General features: G+C 38.4%; 1 protein-coding gene across 1 annotated transcript in view; it reads right to left on the minus strand.

The window, feature by feature from the left end:
- LOC149197497 (uncharacterized) overlaps positions 1-17,712 on the minus strand; it is a 265,068-nt gene extending 247,356 nt beyond the window's left edge. The window contains exons 1-2 of the mRNA XM_089408710.1: positions 17,695-17,712; positions 17,336-17,374 (exon numbers count right to left, since the gene is read on the minus strand). Of these exons, the coding sequence (XP_089264836.1) occupies positions 17,336-17,374; positions 17,695-17,712 (57 nt within the window). The remainder of the gene's footprint in view (positions 1-17,335; positions 17,375-17,694) is intronic.
- Between the last annotated feature and the right edge of the window lie 2,700 nt (positions 17,713-20,412).

Below are 20,412 nucleotides of genomic sequence, written 5' to 3' on the forward strand. Positions count from 1 at the left end.
AAATACTGTGGCATACTAGTCAAGGATGGACTGTATCTCCGGGTGCACCGTCTGCCCTGTAGTCCCTGTCTCTGATGCACGCAGCTCTACTGCCCACTCTATGTCTTCCTTCCGGAAGACTGCCTCCATTCGATGAGCCGAAACAGTCTGAGGCGGATATGTGTGCTATCCCCGTATCTTCTCATGCCTCCCTGTCTTCTCATCATCCCACTCCATCTCTAGGGCCTTCCAATATGTCGTGACCTTCCCTAGAGTGATAAGCCACTGAACACCCAGTACTATGTTGGTGTCCGGAATATTGACCACGAAAAAGTGGTCAGTCAGTGTGTAGGTGCCCATCGTCACTAATAACTCTGGGACATAATGAGCACACACCATGCTCTGATCTCCTGGGACCAAAACTGAAAATCCATCGAAGCTCTCTGTCTGTATACCTCTCCGCTCAACCATCTGTGCATCGATGAAGTTGTGGGTTGCCCCACTGTCAACCAAAACTGATACTCGTTGGCCACGTACTGTCCCCCGTACGTGCAGCGTCAAATACTTGGGAACTCCTCGCAATGCTACAAGGGCTCCTCCGGTAGGTGCAAAAGCTGCACCACCTACTGCTGCTGGTGGAGGCGGCGAGGGACCCTGCACAGCATGACTATCTCCTGCCTCCACATCATCCTCCTCATCCTCTTCCCCGCTGCTCTCGGAGAAGACCTCAATAAAGTGTGCTTTGCCAGCAACACATCTATGTCCTGGTGCCCACGGCTCCTGACAGGTAAAGCACAACCGCTTCTTCTTCAACTCCCTCCTGGCGTCATCATCAATCTGTGCTCGTCCTGGATTCCCTTTCAGAGGCGAAATCCTCACGTCTTTCCCCTTAGGCTGGAAAGCCTGTCTCTGGGGGTAAGGTGTCCGGGTCCTGGGTAAGGCATCCTGTAAGTCCCGGGTCCTGCTGATAGCATCCTGGAGTGTGACTGGTCTAGTGGACCTGACTAGACCCTGAAGTGGCTCTGCTAACCCCTCAACAAACATGTAGATCCTCCGTGCTGTGGATAGATCTGGCACCATCACTGAAATCCTCAAGAAGTCTGCAATGTAGGTCTCTGGGCTCCCTGTCTGCTTGAGCCTCGTCAGCTCAACAAAGTGTTGTTCCGGATCCCTCCGGTCAAACCTCTCCATCAATCTCCTGGTAAACTCGGCATATGTCGTCACTGTGGAATGTCCGAGTGTAACCATCCCATGGAACCACCAATCCTGGGCCTCACCATCCAAATGTAATGTCGCCACCTTGATGGCCTCTACCTCCGACATCTGGTTAAGCTGGAAATAGATGTCCAGCTTCTCCACCCAAGACCTTGCCGAACTGTTTGATGAACCATCAAACGTAGGCAAGTGGAATCTACTAGCTGTGCGGTGGGTGTCTCCATCGTGATAATGTCGGTGTCCTCTGTGATGGTCGCGGGGTCTACTATCCCGCTGGAGCTGAACAAAGTCTCTGAATGAGAGAGCATCCCTGAACTCCTGCCCATAGGCCTGGTACTCTGCAAAATAATCGCCCATGTGACCGGGCTCTGCCTCCTGCTGGGCTCCAGCCCTCGTGTCTGCTCCTAGAAAAGTGGGCATGGTAGAGCGTGTAGGGGCATGTGAGGCCATTTGCTGAGTAGTATCACGCTGAGTGGCACCCTGCTCTAGAAAATGGTGGGATGTACCCGATCCCTCACCAACCTGAAAAACCCCCGAGTTCTCACGTTGTCTAGCCTCCACTGCTGTGAATCTCTGTCCCATCACCTCGATCTGCCTTGACAGATCCTGCACTGATTTGAGGAGCATGTCTGCAAATCTCTTCCCGTCCTCATCTGCCATCATCCTCCTGCTCTGCGTCCACCACAAGCTCCTCCTGTGCTGCGTCCACCACAGGTTCCTCCTGTCCTGCGTCCACCACTGGAACACAATCTCCCTCTCCGTAGGTGTTCTCCAACCTACGCCCAGTGTCTCTGTATCTCCTACCTCTGTAATAGATGTAGGGCTTTACCCCCGGTGTCATAGATTGCTAGCTCCACAAGCTGAGCCAGATCTATGCTCTAATACCACTGTAATATCCCGTTTCCAGGATATCCCTCACACCCAAGCAAACTCCAACCAAACACGTCCTAATGATATAGCGACTGGGAAACTCGAAGTGATAAAAATAACAGTGGTACAACATATAAAAATGTGAACATGAAATATAAGCAGATACTCAAGAAATGCAGAGAGAAATGATAAGCCATTTTATTATACTGAGTAATGGAATGAGTACAGGAGGTGATCAGAAAGATGGCACCTCGACTTGCATAAGGCAAATGAAGAAATACACTAAGAATAGCAAAGGAATGGCCTCTCTCTAAACTGCGTCCAAGCTGCTGGAGAATTGTCGTGTTGTTGCAACTGCTAGAAATCAAATGAGGATTTGGGGTTGTTCTCCTCCTCAGAAAATGCTAAAACTTTGGAATCAGACTCTACTCAAGAAACCCAGAAAACCCAGAAAGCTTTTCTGAAATAGCCGACCCCCGAAAATCACCCCCTTGGGGATCTACGTTGTCCCTCAAGGCTCTGCGCTGCCACTGAATAGAATCCACCAAAACTCAACCCGAAACTCTGCCAAAATCCTCCAATATGCAAGAGTTGATCCCTTGCTCAATCTCCCCGCTCTAATCCTCCACAAAACCCCCAATCCGGAACTCCCACGCAAAGAACTACGTCCCTCTCTCCCAAGACTGCGCAGTCCTCCAATGCTCAACTCCTCCACAATGCCAAAGATCAATCTTACTGCAAAATACTGCTGGAAACTACCTTGTCCGAGTAGGCACTCGAAATCCCCCGGGGCTAAGGGCGAGATCTCCGAACGGAGACACTCAATGCACTAAACAGTGCTGCAAACAGGCTAAACAGTCAGCGTGCTCCAAGTCTAAATGACTAGCTCAAATGCACATAATCGAATGCTAAAATGAGGAGGCTCCCCTCTCCTTTATAGCGTTGGCCTCTCTCAATCCCTAGGCCCACCTCCTCCAACGTAGTCCCTCTCTTGCCACGTGTTCCTTTCCATCTGCGCAGTCCCTCCAAGTGTCTGTGTGGGCCCCATCTCTGCGTGGTCCTTTGGCCCCTTTGGCTCCCCTTTAAGTCACAATGTTGTGCTACTAGGGAGTGACTTTATTCTAAAGGTGAGTTATGTCCCCCTTTTCCTCACCTTTTTATTTGTAAATAACTATATAAGGCAAAATTGAGCAAAATCGAATATTCCAATTAGCCATGGCTAATTAGGAATATTACAATAACATATTATATTCCCTTTTGTTTGCTTTATCCAATATTCTTATTATTTTTATTTTACTTTTTTTGTATAATATGCATAGTATCCTTTTTAAATGTTCATTCCTTTTATTTATACTTGTCCCTTTTTTTGTTCATAGAATTTATATTCCATTTTAATTTTGTATGGTATAGAGTATTAATTTTTTTATTTTGAATAATATTCTATTGTTACCTATTATGATGACGACACGGTAAAATACATATTTCAATATATTTTTGTGAGTTAGGTATTTATTCAGTATCTTCAACAATTATGTCTTTTATCTTATGCTTGGAAATTCTTCATAAGTTAATATGAATACTAGTGCAGTGCAAGCGACGCATGCATATGTAAATATCATATGCATGCTAATAATTCACATTTTGTTTGTACTAGTAGATGGGTCATTACAGTAAGTCTATTATTTTGGCGAAAAATTTCATCCTAGGAGGTTTTTCATCTCAATGACTCATGTGTGTTTCTAAACACAGATGGTCGGCAGGGTTTTTCTCTCCAACCTCACCCTAAAGCTAGAATGGAATTCTTCGTCAAAATCTTAGGTCAGTCCTAGTGTTCTAATCGAGTCTAATGTAAAAGTGATTTGGGAATAATTTAAGCTAGTTGGCTAAATTATTTTATTACAAATCACTTGGACTACTAGCTCATGTTGTGTCACAAATGGGGTATGTGTCTTGAGGGTCTATGCCAAATGTGTATTCCCCCTTTAAGGGTTGTAAATGTAAAAATATTATGTATTAGAGGGTGGAAAAAACATTAAATCCCTTCGTGTGTAAATTAATTAATTTTTCTGGCAAAATAAAATTAAATCCTAAGCCAGAAAATAAATTAATTAGAGTCAAATTAAGTTCTCTTAAGAAAATTAATTCTCTAAGTGGAAAAATTCGTGGGTCTTAAAGGAATCGATTTTTAAAGGTCTTCCACCAAGGGAATATTGTATATTTCAAGAAGATTTGGACCCTTGGACTTTGGTGGTTAAGTCAAAGTCAATTTTTTGAGGAAATTAGCTCAAAATAATTAATTTTGAGCTAATAAAAATGGAATTAAATGATAAATTCGAAAATTCCTCAAAAAATAAAAAATCAAGGGCCAAGATTAAAATATAATCAAATATTTTTCAACAGCCAAGATTATTTTGACGTGAATCAAAGAACTAATCGTTATTTTTCCACTTGGAGAATTGATCTATAAATTAAAGAGTCATTTGAGCCTTTGGTAAGATATGTTTTTCATTAGATGAAGATAAAATCAGGTTATTGATAGGTTTGGGCTAATCTTAGGTGGTTTGATTCGCCATGTGATTAACAGGTTATCTTCAGATAAATACAGTGTTTGTCGGTACTTCAGTCCTTGGCCTCCAAGTTCACAAACTTAGGCAGGAATCATTGTTACTTGGATCCCAAATATTTGTGTGGTGGACTAAATCTTCGCTAAGGCTATAGTATGCATTGGGTTTCCAAAGCATTTTTAGCCATTTATCAAGAAAAATACCATAAAAAATTATTTTAAAACCCTTGTATGATTTCTAAAATAATTTTGTAAATTTAATTTGTAAATTACTTTTGCTAATTAGGGTTTGAGGTTATAAATTTTGTATATATTTGGGTTTTGGGTGTTGTACTTTCATTTTTGCAGGTTGAATCAAGTGAAAAGACTAAAGTAGAGCTAGATTTAGGCCCTTGAGAGTAAGACCTAGTTTTTAGGAATTTTTTCAGAGCCATCCACGGAAGAATTTTCGGAAAATTGAAGAGTTGAACCATAAAAAAATTTGGAGCAAGGGTTTAAAGGTTTTCAAGGCTCCTAGCCCTGGTTTTCTCCTCCAAACCCTTAGCGTTACCCTTTTAGCCTCCTACGTTTGGGTTTTAGGCCTCCTAGAGGCTAGTCGTGAGCCCTAGGGGCTACGGCCTCCCCTCCTAACCCTTGTCGCGGGCCCTAGAGTTCTTTCCTCCCTCTCCTCGACCCTTCATTCCTCTCCCTTAAGAAGCAACCCCTAAAGGGTTTGTGGTTGCCTCTTTTGAGGCCTCCCCTAGGGTGTCGCAGGCCTTAAGGCCTCAAAACCCTAGGTCACAACCCCTAACGGGCCTTTCAGCCCTTCCTAAGCCCAACAACAACCCTTTTTGGGCTTGCCGTAAGGCCTAATAGGCCTTTTACCCTAGTCGTAGGCCTATTGAGGCCTTTTCCCTTCATTTTTGGCCTCTTTCTTGCCCTCTCTTGGGCCTAAACTGCCATATGCTTATCTCTAAAAATTTTCTAGACTGACTGTTGGTGCATTTTGAAAAGAAAATTGGTCTAAAGCTTGTGTTTTCAGGTATCAATTCATTGGACAAAATTTTGCAAAAGTTGGGCTAGTAGACTTCAAGGCCTAGGGCCTACGGGCTTGATCTCCTAACCCTTGTTTCCTCATTGTTTTACTTCAGCAAGTAAATTAACTCATAACAGTGATAAAAACATCCTAAATGTAATGCCCCTTCTGAAATTAAATAGTTACAGGTTTTTCTATTCTACAATTTTGACAATATTGGAGGCCATGGGACCCATGTGATTTTTGGAAAAGACTTGAGCAAAAAGGGGTCGAAATGTGTTGTTGGCATAGCGTGGGGGCCACCCACATGAGGAAATATGCACCACCTTCGAGGGAAATTCGAATGACTAAGGAGGGAAAGTCGAATTGCTAGTTGGAGGGGGGCCACATGGGAAAAGAGGCCCACAAATTATAAATAGAGGAGGCTCATCCTCATTTGGTATCTTTTGAACATATTAAACTCAACCATAGTTGCTCGAGCTGCTTAGCCAGGTTATTGTGTTGTTTAGCACATGAGTGTCTCCGAGCAGAGATCTCAACCTAGCTTCGGTGGACTTCGAGTGCCACCCTAGGAAGGCAAACCGTACTACCTTGGAGGAGAGTCAGTGGAGTTTCACAGTGATATCATTCAGCATTTGTCTCAGCCAGTGCGTGTTTCTGGAGGACGCAGAAGGGGAACACGCAGGTGTTGCTTGTGGGTTCATCCGAGCAGCAACTATCGGGGGAGTTTGGGCATTGAAGCTACAGTGGAGGATCAACCTTCCGGGAGAGTTTTGGAGCAGGAGGTTGTTGCATTGGAGCAGTTCGATTTACAGCCACTTGGGGCTACGCAGAGAGCCATCACTGAGCTCACGTGGGAGTTGGAGGAAGAAATTGTAGAGCTGGAGCTAGCCGAGAGAAGTAGGAGATCACTTGGAGAGTCATTTGAGGAGGATTGTTGGAGTTGGGAGCGCAGAGATTGACAGAATCAGTCACAACAACATAATTCGAAATTGGAGGGTCAAGCTATGAAGGGTCAATTTTTGAAGGTTGGAACCAAGCGAAACCCTTTCTGATTTTTTCTGGGTTTTGGGCAAGGATCACACTCCTAATTTTATAGAATTTTCTGGGCAAATCTAAGGGGTCAAACAGGGGTCCCAACTCAGCCAGCAGCTAGAGGAGCTAAGGGGAATTTGGGCCAAAATTCTGAGGTCAACATTTGGCCAATTCCTTCATGGGTTATTCTGAGTATTTGGTGGAGAGGCCGGGGTTAATTTTCCGTAATTTTTTGAGCACCAGAGGTGGGGTTTCCAGCAGCATCCTTGCAGCAGACAGCACAGTTTCACAGGGGCAGCGCAGGGCATCATTGTAGCAGTTATTGTGCCATCTGGGCTTGACATATTACCGCCTGGGTTTGATCATGCTTGCCATTGAGGCAAGCCCAGGTGCACCACTTCCACATTATTGTCCTTTCCTCCCAGATTATAATAAAATGGCTCAGTTGCTGGATATTCCTGGACTTTTTATGGTTGTGCACTAAATGTTTCAATTTTATGGTGTTGTTTTTATTATTTGCTTTGCGTAGCACTATTTTCCCTAGTTTGGAACATTACACTAAATTGGCCTAAAAAATCATTCGTAAGTTGCTTGGCATATTGAGGAATAAATTGCATAAGTTGGGCAATCATAGCTTGGCATGAATCTAGAAGTTTTGGTGACTGACATCTCTGCATAACAAATATGATATAATAGTGGTAAATTATATATTTGAAAGGCTACTCTATCCAAATTTTTGAGTTGGCAAAGTTTGATTTGATAATTGGGTTTCTTTTCATTACATTGCGAAAGTATTTGCACTTTAAATTGGCCATATAAAGCTAATTTACCTGTTGTTGTTACAAATCTTTCATTGTTGTCATAATAGTCACTTATAGCTCATTGTGAGATCATTGGAACATAAATTGCATAAGTGCTCTTATAGTCTTACACTCTATTGTATATTGTTCCTAGCATTGACATCGTGGAAGTGACTAACATTGTGTTTTCCTTGTGAGTTTGTATGCTATAAGGTTTGAAATTCACATCCAATAAGCTCACTCTCTAAGCACACTTCAAATCTTTGGTTTAAGTACATAAATTGTTCCTAAGTCTCTCTAATCCAAGTGGCAGTTGTGCATCTATTTTGCGGTGATCTAGATTGCATCTGAGTGTTCTTAACTTGAAAATTGATAAATCATATCGTGTTGAGGAATATTGGCTAAGAACACTTGGTATCTTATTGTCCTTTGTGGATAATGGTCATTAGCTTATCATACTAAATCATTGGTTAGTTGTTGCTCTATTGTTTATCAATTGTGGATCTATATTCATTAAGCAATCGCATCCTGTGGATATCTTATCTCTTGTTGGCACTGTCAAAATCTAACACTTGTCTTTTGCTTGAGATTCCCTATTTTAAACATTGTGAAGTACTTAACATCATATCTGTGGAAAAAAATAAATAGGTACTTAAAGAAACACTTAAGTAATCTCACCTAAAAGTTTCACTCATAATCTCTTGAACAAGCATCCTAGTTCTAGATTGCATTAAAATTTACCTCCTAGCATAAGCTAGGTTGATAGAAATCTAGGGCAACCCTTTTCCAATTAGCCTAAGAGATTCAACTCTTCTTAGTGGTTAACACAATGACCTTGCAGTTGTCACAGCGACAGCCTTTGCAGCGCCAGAGACACTGGGTGGGCGGAACATAGGGGGAGGTATTGTTAATCAGGCCACTACCTGCTTCCCGTTGGCTTCCATTTCACAACCTACTCTGAAGATTGTTTCTCAAAACAGTTAGGGGAGAGGTTCTATTTAGACTAGGCATATAACTAAAAATAACCAAGATCATTGCATCACACATAGATCCTAGGATTTGCACATCATATAGGTTAGCCAATCATTTAAGCAGCGGGTGTCCATCTGGTTACTTGGTTTCAATTTACATTAAGCAAGAATTGTGACTCCATAAGGCACTGGTCTCATATTTAAAAAATCTAATCTAATCATTAATCTTGCTATAAGTCTACCAAGTGGCTAGGCCACTCATCCCAACTTGTTTTCTTTCATCTCATTCCATAGGGAGTACCCTCCATAGTCTGTTGTTGGGAGACAACTAGAACGGAGTGGGCAGGGATCATAGTGATAAGTTATAACCCCCGCCATGAGCGGTTGTCGTGGTGCCTATACAATCCGAACGACAACAGGAGTGAACCCCATCACTTGGTTTAGCTTAGAAAAGCTCTCAAATAGCTAATATGAATCAATGAAGCACTATTTTAAAGATTTAAATTTTTAAAATAATTATTTGTATACAAATTATGCCCAAACGAATCCCTACAAGACACTTTTCATAAGATAAACTAAGTGAATCCAAAAAACTAATGAGAATTCCTTTGAAGATGCTACAAGAGTGGGTTGGTCTCCCAAAGACCTCCCCTCACGCTTGATCCAGCAGAAATTCTTCTACAATACCCAAATCAAACATTAGTCCATATAAATTTAGTTAAGCAAATAATGAATTGAAACTTCTAGAAATTTATTTGAAAATAAACTAGAACTTTCAAACTCTAGAGCGTACTTTCAAATCAAATGCTAATACAAAATAGCTATGCACTAGCGAGTATATAAGAATATATAGAAAATGAAATAATTCAAAACATAGAAATATTGTACCAATAACTCACAATGCACCATTCTCCAAAGGAAGAACACCCATGAATGGACCCCCAAAGTCTTTTTATTAAAGCTCTTGAAAAGTATACAAAGTAGCAGCGTTTCCCCAAGCACAATAGCTAGTAACAAAAGATACAATATAAGAGCTCAAAGCTCTATTATATAGAGAGATGGAAGCAAATCCCAATGTAGCAACCAAGTGACAAATGGCCATGGAAAAGATCCCAGGAGAGACAATCGAATTCCAAGTGGAGGAGTGAAGAGACACCAAGGTAAATCGAATTCCATATGTGGCACCATGAGATCCTCAAGCAAAATCGAATTTCACATGTGTGAAGATGAGCAAATCCAAGTGTGAAGTAATCAAGGAGCTAACTCAAGTCCAACTCCAAGAACAAACCATGTGATGCCACCTCATGTAGATGCTTCCAATGAGCTCAGTGTAGATCCCTTGATGAATTGCGTGGTCCCTCCTTGAGCAAATTCGATGTAGAGGTGATGATGCCAAGTGTGAAGGAGAGGGAAAATAAGTGGAGACAAACTCCCAAGAATATCTCAATCAATATATTTCCAATGTCTCCCATGTGCATTAACTCCCAATAAATTCGATTTTCCAAGTCACTAGCTGCTGCATTTATGTCAAGAAATTTGATTTCTTTGTGTGGGCCATGTATTTATTATGTAGGGTGTCAAATCATCCTCTAACTTGTCCTTTGACTCATTCCTTTCACTTGAGATAATTTCCAATTCATTTTCGTGTCATTTTGTCACATGGGGAAATTTATTTCTCTCCATTTAATTTATTTATGGTTTAATTTATTACAAGATTTCCCACTAAACTTGGGAAAAGTGGGTTTTGAGGGTCTAGAACACATTTTTAACCCCTCAAAGTGTGTCATAGTAGAAAATTGAGGGTGAGAGGTGTAATCTTTATTACTCATACCCCATATAACTTCTCTAAACATCACTTATTACATTTCATATACAAATTTTATTCCAATTTCCGCCCTGCGGGGAATTTTAAAAATTTAGAAATGACCCCCTAAAACTAATCAAATTCCACAAAACTTTACGAGTGATCTATTATGGTAATATACAATGACTTTAGACACTAGGACTCACCCAAGGCCTCGCAATAAAGTCATACTCCGACTTTGGGGGTATGCTTGGAGGAAAAAACTCAATTAATTATTAAGTCCTTGTAAGGAGATGATAATTAACCAAGTGAAAAAAAACCTCCCAGAGTAATACTCACTTGATGACAAGGTCCCAGGCTACCCAGGCCTGTTACATGACTCGACTCCTCATACTAGCATCACTTTTACATTGTCCCCGCAGGGATTGTGGAATTTGAGTACAACAGAAAATGATAAGAAGAAGAAGTAGAGTTGAAAAACTCTGGTAATATGATGATCTTTGATGGTACAAACAGCCTTTGGTACATCCTTGGGCATGGAGTCTTCGAAAAATCTTCAGGTGCCACTCCAGTGATCAATAGTGTCCATGCCAGATCAATAAACTTTCTACAACCCTTTGGTGGCATGGTGATGGAATCTAGAAGAAAAAAAATATTTTTTTAATTTAATTGATATTTTGGAATCTAAATTCAAGAATTTAAATGTAATTTTTTTGTTTCAAATTTTTTAAATTTTTTTTTGTTTGTTTCAATTTTTTATTATTTTTGGCTCGAGCTGAGTTTCTTAGCCATACAAGGCCCAAAAAAAAATTGAAACAACGAAAAAAATTACATGAAAAAAAACTCAATTAATAAAAATGAAAAAACAAAATTGAAACCAAAGAAAAAATACATGAAAACAAAAAAGAAAAATTCAAATAAGCAATCAAGGTGGTCATGAAGCCTACCTGGCTGTGATGAAGTTGGGTCTGATCTAATGAAGCCTCCTTTAGCCTCTTGCAAGAGCTCCTTCACTGTGCAAGGGTGTCACTCAACAATCATAGAAATGAGTCAAACACTCACATGACAAGTGAATGACAAATGGGAGGTAGGGAGGTGCTTATAAAGGGTTTTCTTCCCTCCATTTTCCCTTTCCCTCCACATTATCTCCAAAACAAAAATCGAATTATGAGGGTCTCCACAGGTCATATGCAAGTCAAATGTGGGTCTCACGAGTATACAGGTATGCGGGTTCTATACAGGTTTTGCAAGCTACGAGTAGATAACGCATGTTCTATGCGAGTGACCCGTCTCGCTATAGAACCCATCAAGACCCATGGGTACTCGCAGGTCTTATAAGAGTCGTGCAATAAGGGTTGGATGTTATATCACAACAAAAAAATTGTGAGTGTGAGGGATAGTTAAGTTCCATAGATTCTTCTCCAACCACGTCTCTACAATGTTTCAATCATATAGGAAGGTAGTTAGAAATATATTCACTGGATCAAAAGCAGTGCTTAGACTTGCAGTACATTGATGTTCCTCCTTGTCAAACTCCATCTCTTCTAAATTGTAATATATACATTGTGTACAATAGAGTTTGTTCACACTCTGATACCAAATGTGATAAATTCACACACAAAAATACTCAAAATATATAGAATATGAGAATATTCATCATGGAATAAATAATATCTATATATAAATGTTTGAATGTACAAGTGATACATGTTCATTGGTCGCAACTCTTGCATTGATGTTCTTTAGTGTAATGTTGACCCACAAGTTTGGATTAACAATACTCCTGAAATATTTCTTTCTTGTATCAGTTATGAGAAATCACCCTAATATCTAGAACGGTGGCAGCATATCCGCCCAAGGTAACCAAGATGAATTAAGCCAAGAGATGGAGATTAGCCACGATGAGTGATGTGATGGTTAAGAATATTGTAAGAAAATAGTTTGGGCAGTAACACGATTGATACAAACTGCACGACCTTTGAAAACCTCGTGGCATATCCACTAAGACGTCCAATCTATTTTTGTGGCAATTCTTGAGACAGACAGCCACTATAAAACTTGTGACAATGGAGTCTAGAAATGGCAATGCTATGAATATAATTCATAAAAAAATAAAATTAATGTAAACAATAATAATCATAACAAGGTTAACTAAATAGTCATTAGTAATGAAAAGGCATGTAGAGGCATCTGCCTAGGTCTATAAGTAGGCCTCATTTGTAACATTCATCATCATCTCATCAAATCTTTTATACAACATTCAATATACACTTACTTGTCCTACAATGGATGTCTTTGTCTTCGAAGTCTTCTGAAGATCATTCCTCTGAGTATACAAACCTTGTTCATTACATTGGTATCACAGCATTCCTCTAAGTATACAAACTTTGTTCGTTACATTGATATTAGAACCACGTTGGCAGATCCCAGCCTTTGGCCATCAACTTATCGTCAACCTTGTTGTCGTCATGATTTAAGTGTTTCGCTACAGCAATCTTGGAGATTCTCCATTCTACTGGATTCGCTATCAGGGCTTTCGCCATTAAAAAATTAAAAATTAAAAAATATATATATATATAAGTGAAGCATATATATATATAAAAAAATAAAAAATAAAAAGTTATATAAAAAGAATTAAAAAAGAGTCAAAAAATATTATTAAAAAAATTCAAAAAAAATATTATAAATTAAAATTATAAAAAAAAATGGACTCTAATATCCGAAATAAAGAGTCATAAAAATAAGATAGAAGAAAATAAAAATAAAAATTGTATGTACCATCAACAACGGAAGCCACATTATGCCGCACAGCCTCGACGCCTACAAATAAATGTCGCCACCCGTGCAAAACCACGCCACCCCAGTGGACTCTCGATCAACCACTGTCGTCGGGTTGTGAAATGGGCCATAGACACCACCGGAGCCTCCTACTACATGCAAGCCCCAAGTCGTAGCCACAATATATATTGTCATCTACACAGTGCCACGAAGGCCCTTTGTACATAATTTTCTGACTACTGCCCATTTTTCCATTGTTGCCGACATCGCACACCAAAAGTACGTCGATAATTCCACCACTGCAAAAATCGTCGTATCAGCACCAATTCCGCATTTGCCTGTTCCATCACAACCATAACACCATTGTTGCCTCCGTCCTCTGTCCTACGTCAATGTCACCATCGTTGACCCACACAAACCACAACCATCATCCCACTGCATTCCACTTACCACCGGCGATATCGTCCTCAGCCGCCACCACCGATGCCCTCTCAGTCGCTACTACTGTGACTCAGTGACCGACTACCCTCCCTTCATTGCAATGGCCTTCTCCTTTGTCATCGCTCCACCATTTTTGTTGAAGTCACAACTACCTCTACCACCGTGCACATCACCGCAGATCCGATTTTAAGAAATCCATACACTGTTTGATCCATCCATATTGCAATCGATACAGTTGCAAGTAAATTGACACCGTTTTCTCAATACCTTAACTCACACCATTTGATAAAAAATGTACATAGATATTAAATATTAATTAAGTTATTAAGGTATTAGTTTTATATAAAAATAATATCGTTTTAAAAAAGGGGAAGAAATTATAAAATACTTGTATAAAGTAGAAAAAGAAGTTGGAGAGTTATGAAAAAAATATATAATTGGGAAAAAAAATAATAATAATAATATTGAAAAAAAAAATATTTAATTCTTTGCGTTTCAAGAAGAGATATAAAAAAAAATATTATATAGGTTAAAAGGAAGGGTGAATTTGAAGAATATTTGAATTAACAGTAAAGGTTCATCTCGACAAAGCAAAATATCATTGAAGAGAAGAGAAAAAAATGGAGTCTAATTTGGATAAGAAGGACGGTTTTCCTATAATGGTCTTTCAATTGCAAATTGTAGATCAGTTATATTAAAAGGGAATACCCAAGGGAAGGTGATTAATATCGCTATCAACACAAGTGATGAGAAAAATTACGTCAATGTTAATTTGGCGAATCAACTTTTAATTCCAGAGTTAAACATAGGAGAAAGAACAAATACTTTTGGCGAAAACAAGTTTGAAATTAATGATTTACAAGTAATAATTGACCACTATGAATGACTCTCAATTTTGTGTCGTAACTATGTTTAACCCAAAGATCAACATAATTCTTAGTCAACCTTGGTTAAAAGAATTGGATACGTTCATGTTAAACGTAGAGAAAAAAAAAATTGATGTTTCCTTATAAAAAGAAGATAATCACCTTCCAGGACATAACCATGAAGTCAAAATCGATAACACGCTCATCAGAAGACTTTAAGAATATTCTGAAATTGATGTTTCAAGGTAATAAAAAAACCATACCAAAGAAGTAGAAAGAGCTTGAAGAAGTTATCTCCAGTAAAGACAGAGAAATTTCGCACCTCAAAGATCACAATGAAAAACTACTCGAACAAGTCAAAAAAGCTAAGGCCACAAGGAAAGAACTCAATAAGAGCTTATCAGAACAATACATTTAAAGAACCTTAATCAAACATTATTAGAACAAATCGAAAGTTTAAAAGATGAGGATACTAAGAATAAAGTCAACAATCCAGAAGGCGAAGAGCTTTTACATCTAAGGAATCATAACCAAAACTTTCTTACGCAAATAAAGAAGCTTAAAAGTGACAAGAAGTCACTAAATGACAAGTTAGAACAACTTATTCAAGAAGAAGTATTGAAGTCTCCAGTCGTAGCAATCCAAGTTGAAGATAAAGAATCAAATATTGATCTAGTCAATATCACAACTCAAAAAGATGAGAAACCAATAGAAGTTAAAACATATTCAAACGTTGCAGTTCAAACAATGGAAATTCCAAGTGACAATTCAGTAGCCAACTCAACAACAACAGTACCTAAAGTAAATCAGGAAATCACCACAAACAGATTAGGGCAAAATCAAACCGCAAGAACTCCTTATCGACATTTGAATCACAAGAGCAGACAACTAAGTCAGTCTACATATTTGAACCATTCAGAATGGAAACAACATATTTATGTTCCAAGGAATACTGAAGTTTGCAGAATCCAGTCCTATGATAACAATTCATTATAAATTTTCAATGATCGGAAGATTCCACAGAAGATTAATCTAGGATGGTCAGATCCATTCTCAATCCAACAATTTTGCTTCTCTCTCAGAGGATCGTATCATCTTGTGTCAACAAAGATGAAAGTACTAATACGAGAAGATATTCGAAATGGGAAAAGAGATCAAGCCCTTTCGTCAGTAAGCTTTGAGGACAAAGCTTTTTGAAGAGGAAGGCAATGTTTTATATAAGCAGACCTCATTTGTAACATTCATCATCATCTCATCAAATCTTTTATATAATATTCAAAATACATTGTCCTACACTGGATGTCTTTGTCTTCGAAGTATTCTAAAGATCATTCCTCAATGTATACGAACCTTGTTCGTTACAATGGTATCAGAGCATTCCTTTGAGTATACGAACTTTGTTTGTTACAGGAAATGACTTGTAAACCAATGGAAGCTACTCGACTGGTATAAATATAGTGGCAGTTACCTTCAATATTAACCAAAAAATGATAGTGCTGACTGGCCATGACCCCTGTGTTGAGGAATTTCGTTTTTAATGTTTGCAACCTCTAGATTTTGGATTGATAATACTCTCGATCCCTCTGCATTGGCTGCCAAAAACACTGGATATGCCTTTGATGACAGTAATTGGGTACTTCTGCACATCTTTTCTCGAATCTGCAGCAGTTTCTTTCTTTCTTTTTTCTCTTTTCTTCTTTTTTTAAGTTTTTGTGGCCTCATTATATTTTGTGATTTCTCTTTTTTTCTATTCTTTTTTCTCTTTTTTTAATAACTGAATCGTTGGCAGAACGTGATTTTTAGATAAACTTGATGTATGAAGGTGAATTCTTCAACACAATGTTGTATTTATAAAGACCAAAAGCCAAAGTGATCAAAGATCCAAGTCAGAGAAACCTTGATAAATTAAATGTGGCCAGTGGCTGGGGATCAAACAATGAGGCTCTGATACCAAATATGACATAAACAGTTCACGTTTATAATTGAAGAAAGTTATTCTGTATAAAATATATTGATTGATAAAAATCAAATGAATGATACAATAAACCTCATGACAGTTTACTCATAGCATTGACTAGTCACAAGGTGAAAGGCTACATGCCTCTTGACTTTTCATATAATTAATTAATTTATTATTATTTATATTTATAATTATATATTTATTGTTGGTTGCATAGGGGAATTAGACACCAAGCTAAAAGCTTTACTTTCAACAAAAAGAGTGATGAAATCCAATGGAGGAACACCGATTTTAAATTTCAATGCAGCAAGAGAAGACCAATAGCTGGTCCCAAGATGTTTTTTATACTTTGTTGTTCTGTCATAAGTCATTCTTTATCGAAAACCTTATGTTTTGATTTATGAGTATTTGTATGTTGTGGAGTGGGAGGCATTAGGTAATATCGTCACTCAAATAAATTTTACAAATCGAGGGCACATGTAAAGATGTGTATCTTGTAACATGTGTGTTTAGTCAATTATCTGGAATATGTTATAGACAAATTTCAGTTACTTCAGAATACTTGTTAAATATGTATTCGATGTTTTGTAAATTCGACTCTACATTTTAATAAAAGCATTTTTATTATGCCTTCTCTCCATGTGAGATCATTTTTCTCAGGCAAAACTAACAGGACTGACACATTAATTTCAGACAATTTAGTACAAATTTCAGTATGTTCTGTTAGGCTACAATTTCCTACCATCCGTTTTCGTTTATGAAAATAAAAGAAATAATTAGGAAAAATAAACTTGTGCCTTCTAGATAAAAGCATCCAGCAGAAATCGTAGCAAAAAATTGTTGCTGCTGGCAAGCAAATCAGACATACTATTCATTATCCCCATATAAATGCTTCTAGCTGAAAATTTTGACAGTGAAACATAAAGGCAAAATAACAGAAGTTCACATTTCTTCTCAAAATGACTACAGCAAAAATAACTGCGATTATGTTGCCCCTTGACTAACCTCACTTAGGATAAGATGGATTAGAAAAATTACCGCTATGTGTGATGGACACAATTCCAACATATCAAGCATCTGTCAAAGATAATCAAGTTAAGACGAACCATTAGAACATCCAATCAACATGCAAGCTATAGACAAATTTAATATTTTTTTCACATACAATGTAATTAAACTCTCCAAAATAAATGCACACATGGAAGCAACATTACTGTCAGATAGTTAAGAATCCCAGCTACTGCTTGTTTCAACAAACTACAACAGAGTTTTGCTCTGTATCAATCCAGCAAACATTTTAAATCATTTTATCAAGTAAAAAGCTTTAAGGTAGCCCACAGGGCTTTAGATTGACAGTGAATGGGTGAATTGTTAAGGAACTCCTTGCTATAGGTCACCAGTTCAAATCCCCCCATGGGTGTTAGCCAACCAAAAAAAAACTTTTAAGGTAAATTTCTTGATTGTTATTCTGTAAACAAAAACTGAAAATACATTATATTAAATATAACATGAGATGACATGCTTCTTCCTCTGGAGTCTGTTATTAAATAATCTTCTCTCATATGTATGCTAGCACTAACCTGATAACACTTAGTTAATCCAAGACCATGCATTCAATTATAAGGAAATGTTGGCATTGACCAGTTTAAAATGTTGATCAATGTTAAAGCATAACAAAAGCAGTTACTTAAACAATATGCTCAACAACCCTCGGGCCTCTATTTCCTTAGATAAGAAATTATTCTAGATGGATCCCTCTCCCTAAAACAGATCTAAAATTTTGTATCCCTGCACCTAGCAGCTTAGTTATGGAAGAACATTCAGATTGCTTCTTAATAGGCGTGACAATGTGTTTCCAACCTAAGTTCCTATTACCACAAGATCTAGCACCCTAGTGCTAGGCTGCACTAGATCCCTGGCAACAATGGGATCCACCACCACTGTCACCCCAGTAGCGAATCCCCCTGCTGTTTAGTGGACAGGATGTTATCCCCACAAGGGAGGCTTCCCCGGCAGGTTTCTGGAGATTTAAGTAACCTTAGGATTCTTGGGCTAAATACCCTCCAAGGACCCTGCTATATAGACAACCCAGAATAATCTTCAATGATGTATGGCTCTGGGTGAAATGAAGCAGGGGGGAGGGGGGATCAAAGAACCGGTAGCTCAAGATAGGCCTTGGGGATGCTCAAACAGATTCCTAAAATCATGCTACTTTGAATTTATTGATTTATAAAAAAGTATAAAGTGATGGAAAATGAGGGATCAGTGCCTTGGCTTATCTATGAATTTTTGGGCATATGGAGTCAAACAAGGAATCAGTCAAAATGGCTGAAGACCTTCGATGGAGAGGGAAAGAGGGAAAGACTTCTCAATCTACCCCTAGTCGCTTTCCAAAGTAGGAGACTTAAGGTCAAGGAATGCAATCTAGTTACCATGATGGATACTTGATGACAAAGTTTGCATATGAAGTAACCATAGATCATAAAAAGATATAGCATTTATTAAGAAGGCTAAATACAACCCTGATCCAACAATTATAGCAAAATGGAAGATAATACTCACAATAAATAACACTATTCATCCAAACGTCAGTTCACCGATCCAAAAAAAGTTCATCCATCCAAAACATATCTTCCCCGACATAATTCACTTCACTTGAAATATTGAAAGTTAAAATTTACAAGGATATCCCCAGTTATATACATGTCAATGAGGCTATTCCATTATTGTATCCTTCTTTACTTAATTTTATCCTAGATTTAGCTTTGGCATTTTCTAGGAGTTGTGTTTGCAACTTTGCACTCCCACATTATACTCATACTAGTTGTATCCTTTTGTCCTGATATCTGCTAGGTTGTGTTAGAAAATCAGAAAGGCAGAAAGATTTCTTTTAACTTGATAATTACTTGTGATTACTTAGTGATCTTTATTAGTTTCTTCTTTTATCTTCTTGTCATCAAGCAACTATCAAAAAAAAATATGAAGATCAACACAACAGGGACACAAGATATAGGCTCTCAGTCAGAGCTAAAAACCCTCTTCTAGGGGAAAAACCAAAAATTCTCCTCTTCGTTAGAACCAAATTAAATGAGATAACCAAGACCTTTGACCAGACCAAAAGACCTTCCTTACTCCACCAAGTCAGCCTCCCAAGATGAGTAGACAAACTTCAATAATCAACCTTAGTCAAACTGCTTCAATCCTGCAACAACTTAGATTTTCGGTCCTCCAGCTACAAAATTTCAGCCCTACTGCAAGCTTGCAACTTCGGCCCTCCTACAACAGACCAAAAACTCACACGTGTGGCAAAAAAGAGAGAATTCTGGCTTCCTTATGTTTGATAAATGTATCATTCTTCTTCGCTAGGGTTTTCTCCTTCTTTAGTTATTTTGCTCTTCTTTCTTTCTCCGGCAACTGCAGATCGAACTTGCTTTATTGGATGTCCAAATGAGGTCGAGTAGCTGCTTATTTCCAAATTACAAGAACTAAGATTCATGACATAAACCCTAGAAGCCTTCAATGGAAGCTTTTGACCTAGAAACAAAATAAACAAAGCAAGAAAACCATGCTTATAAATAATTTTCTCTTTATAATAGACTTTCATTTTCTTTTGACAAATATATATTACATCATGACTTAAATACAATTATGAAGATACTAGTTACATTTCTCAATAGGTTGTACCAAGCAGAATCTAAAGACCCCATGGCTCGATGTACAAGGCACTAATCAAAATTTTCAGAAATCCAAAAGTGAACAGGACATTTGTTGACCCCTTCTCTCTCCTCCATTGTAGCACGACCCTTATAAGACCTACGGGTCTTGACAGGTCTTATAGTGAGACGGGCCACTCGCATAGAACCTGCAGTTCTTACCCATACTCATGAATACTCGCATTAAACCCGTCTACCCGCATTGAACCTGCATTTAACCCTCATAAGAGTCGCATAAGACCGGTGAAGACCCTCAAAATTCATTTTTTCTTTTCTTTTTTTTTCTTTTTTTTCTGTATTTTGCCGAGTCTTACACGAATCTTATAGAGGTCGCCGAGTCAATAGCTATGTGAGTCATATATGGGTCCATCCTAATGCCTAGAGTCGATGTATATTACCATA

The sequence above is a fragment of the Pinus tabuliformis genome, chromosome 2_2 (assembly GCF_031772625.1).
Source record: "Pinus tabuliformis cultivar Carrire ecotype Pingquan chromosome 2_2, CPIR1, whole genome shotgun sequence".
Taxonomy (NCBI): domain Eukaryota; kingdom Viridiplantae; phylum Streptophyta; class Pinopsida; order Pinales; family Pinaceae; genus Pinus; species Pinus tabuliformis.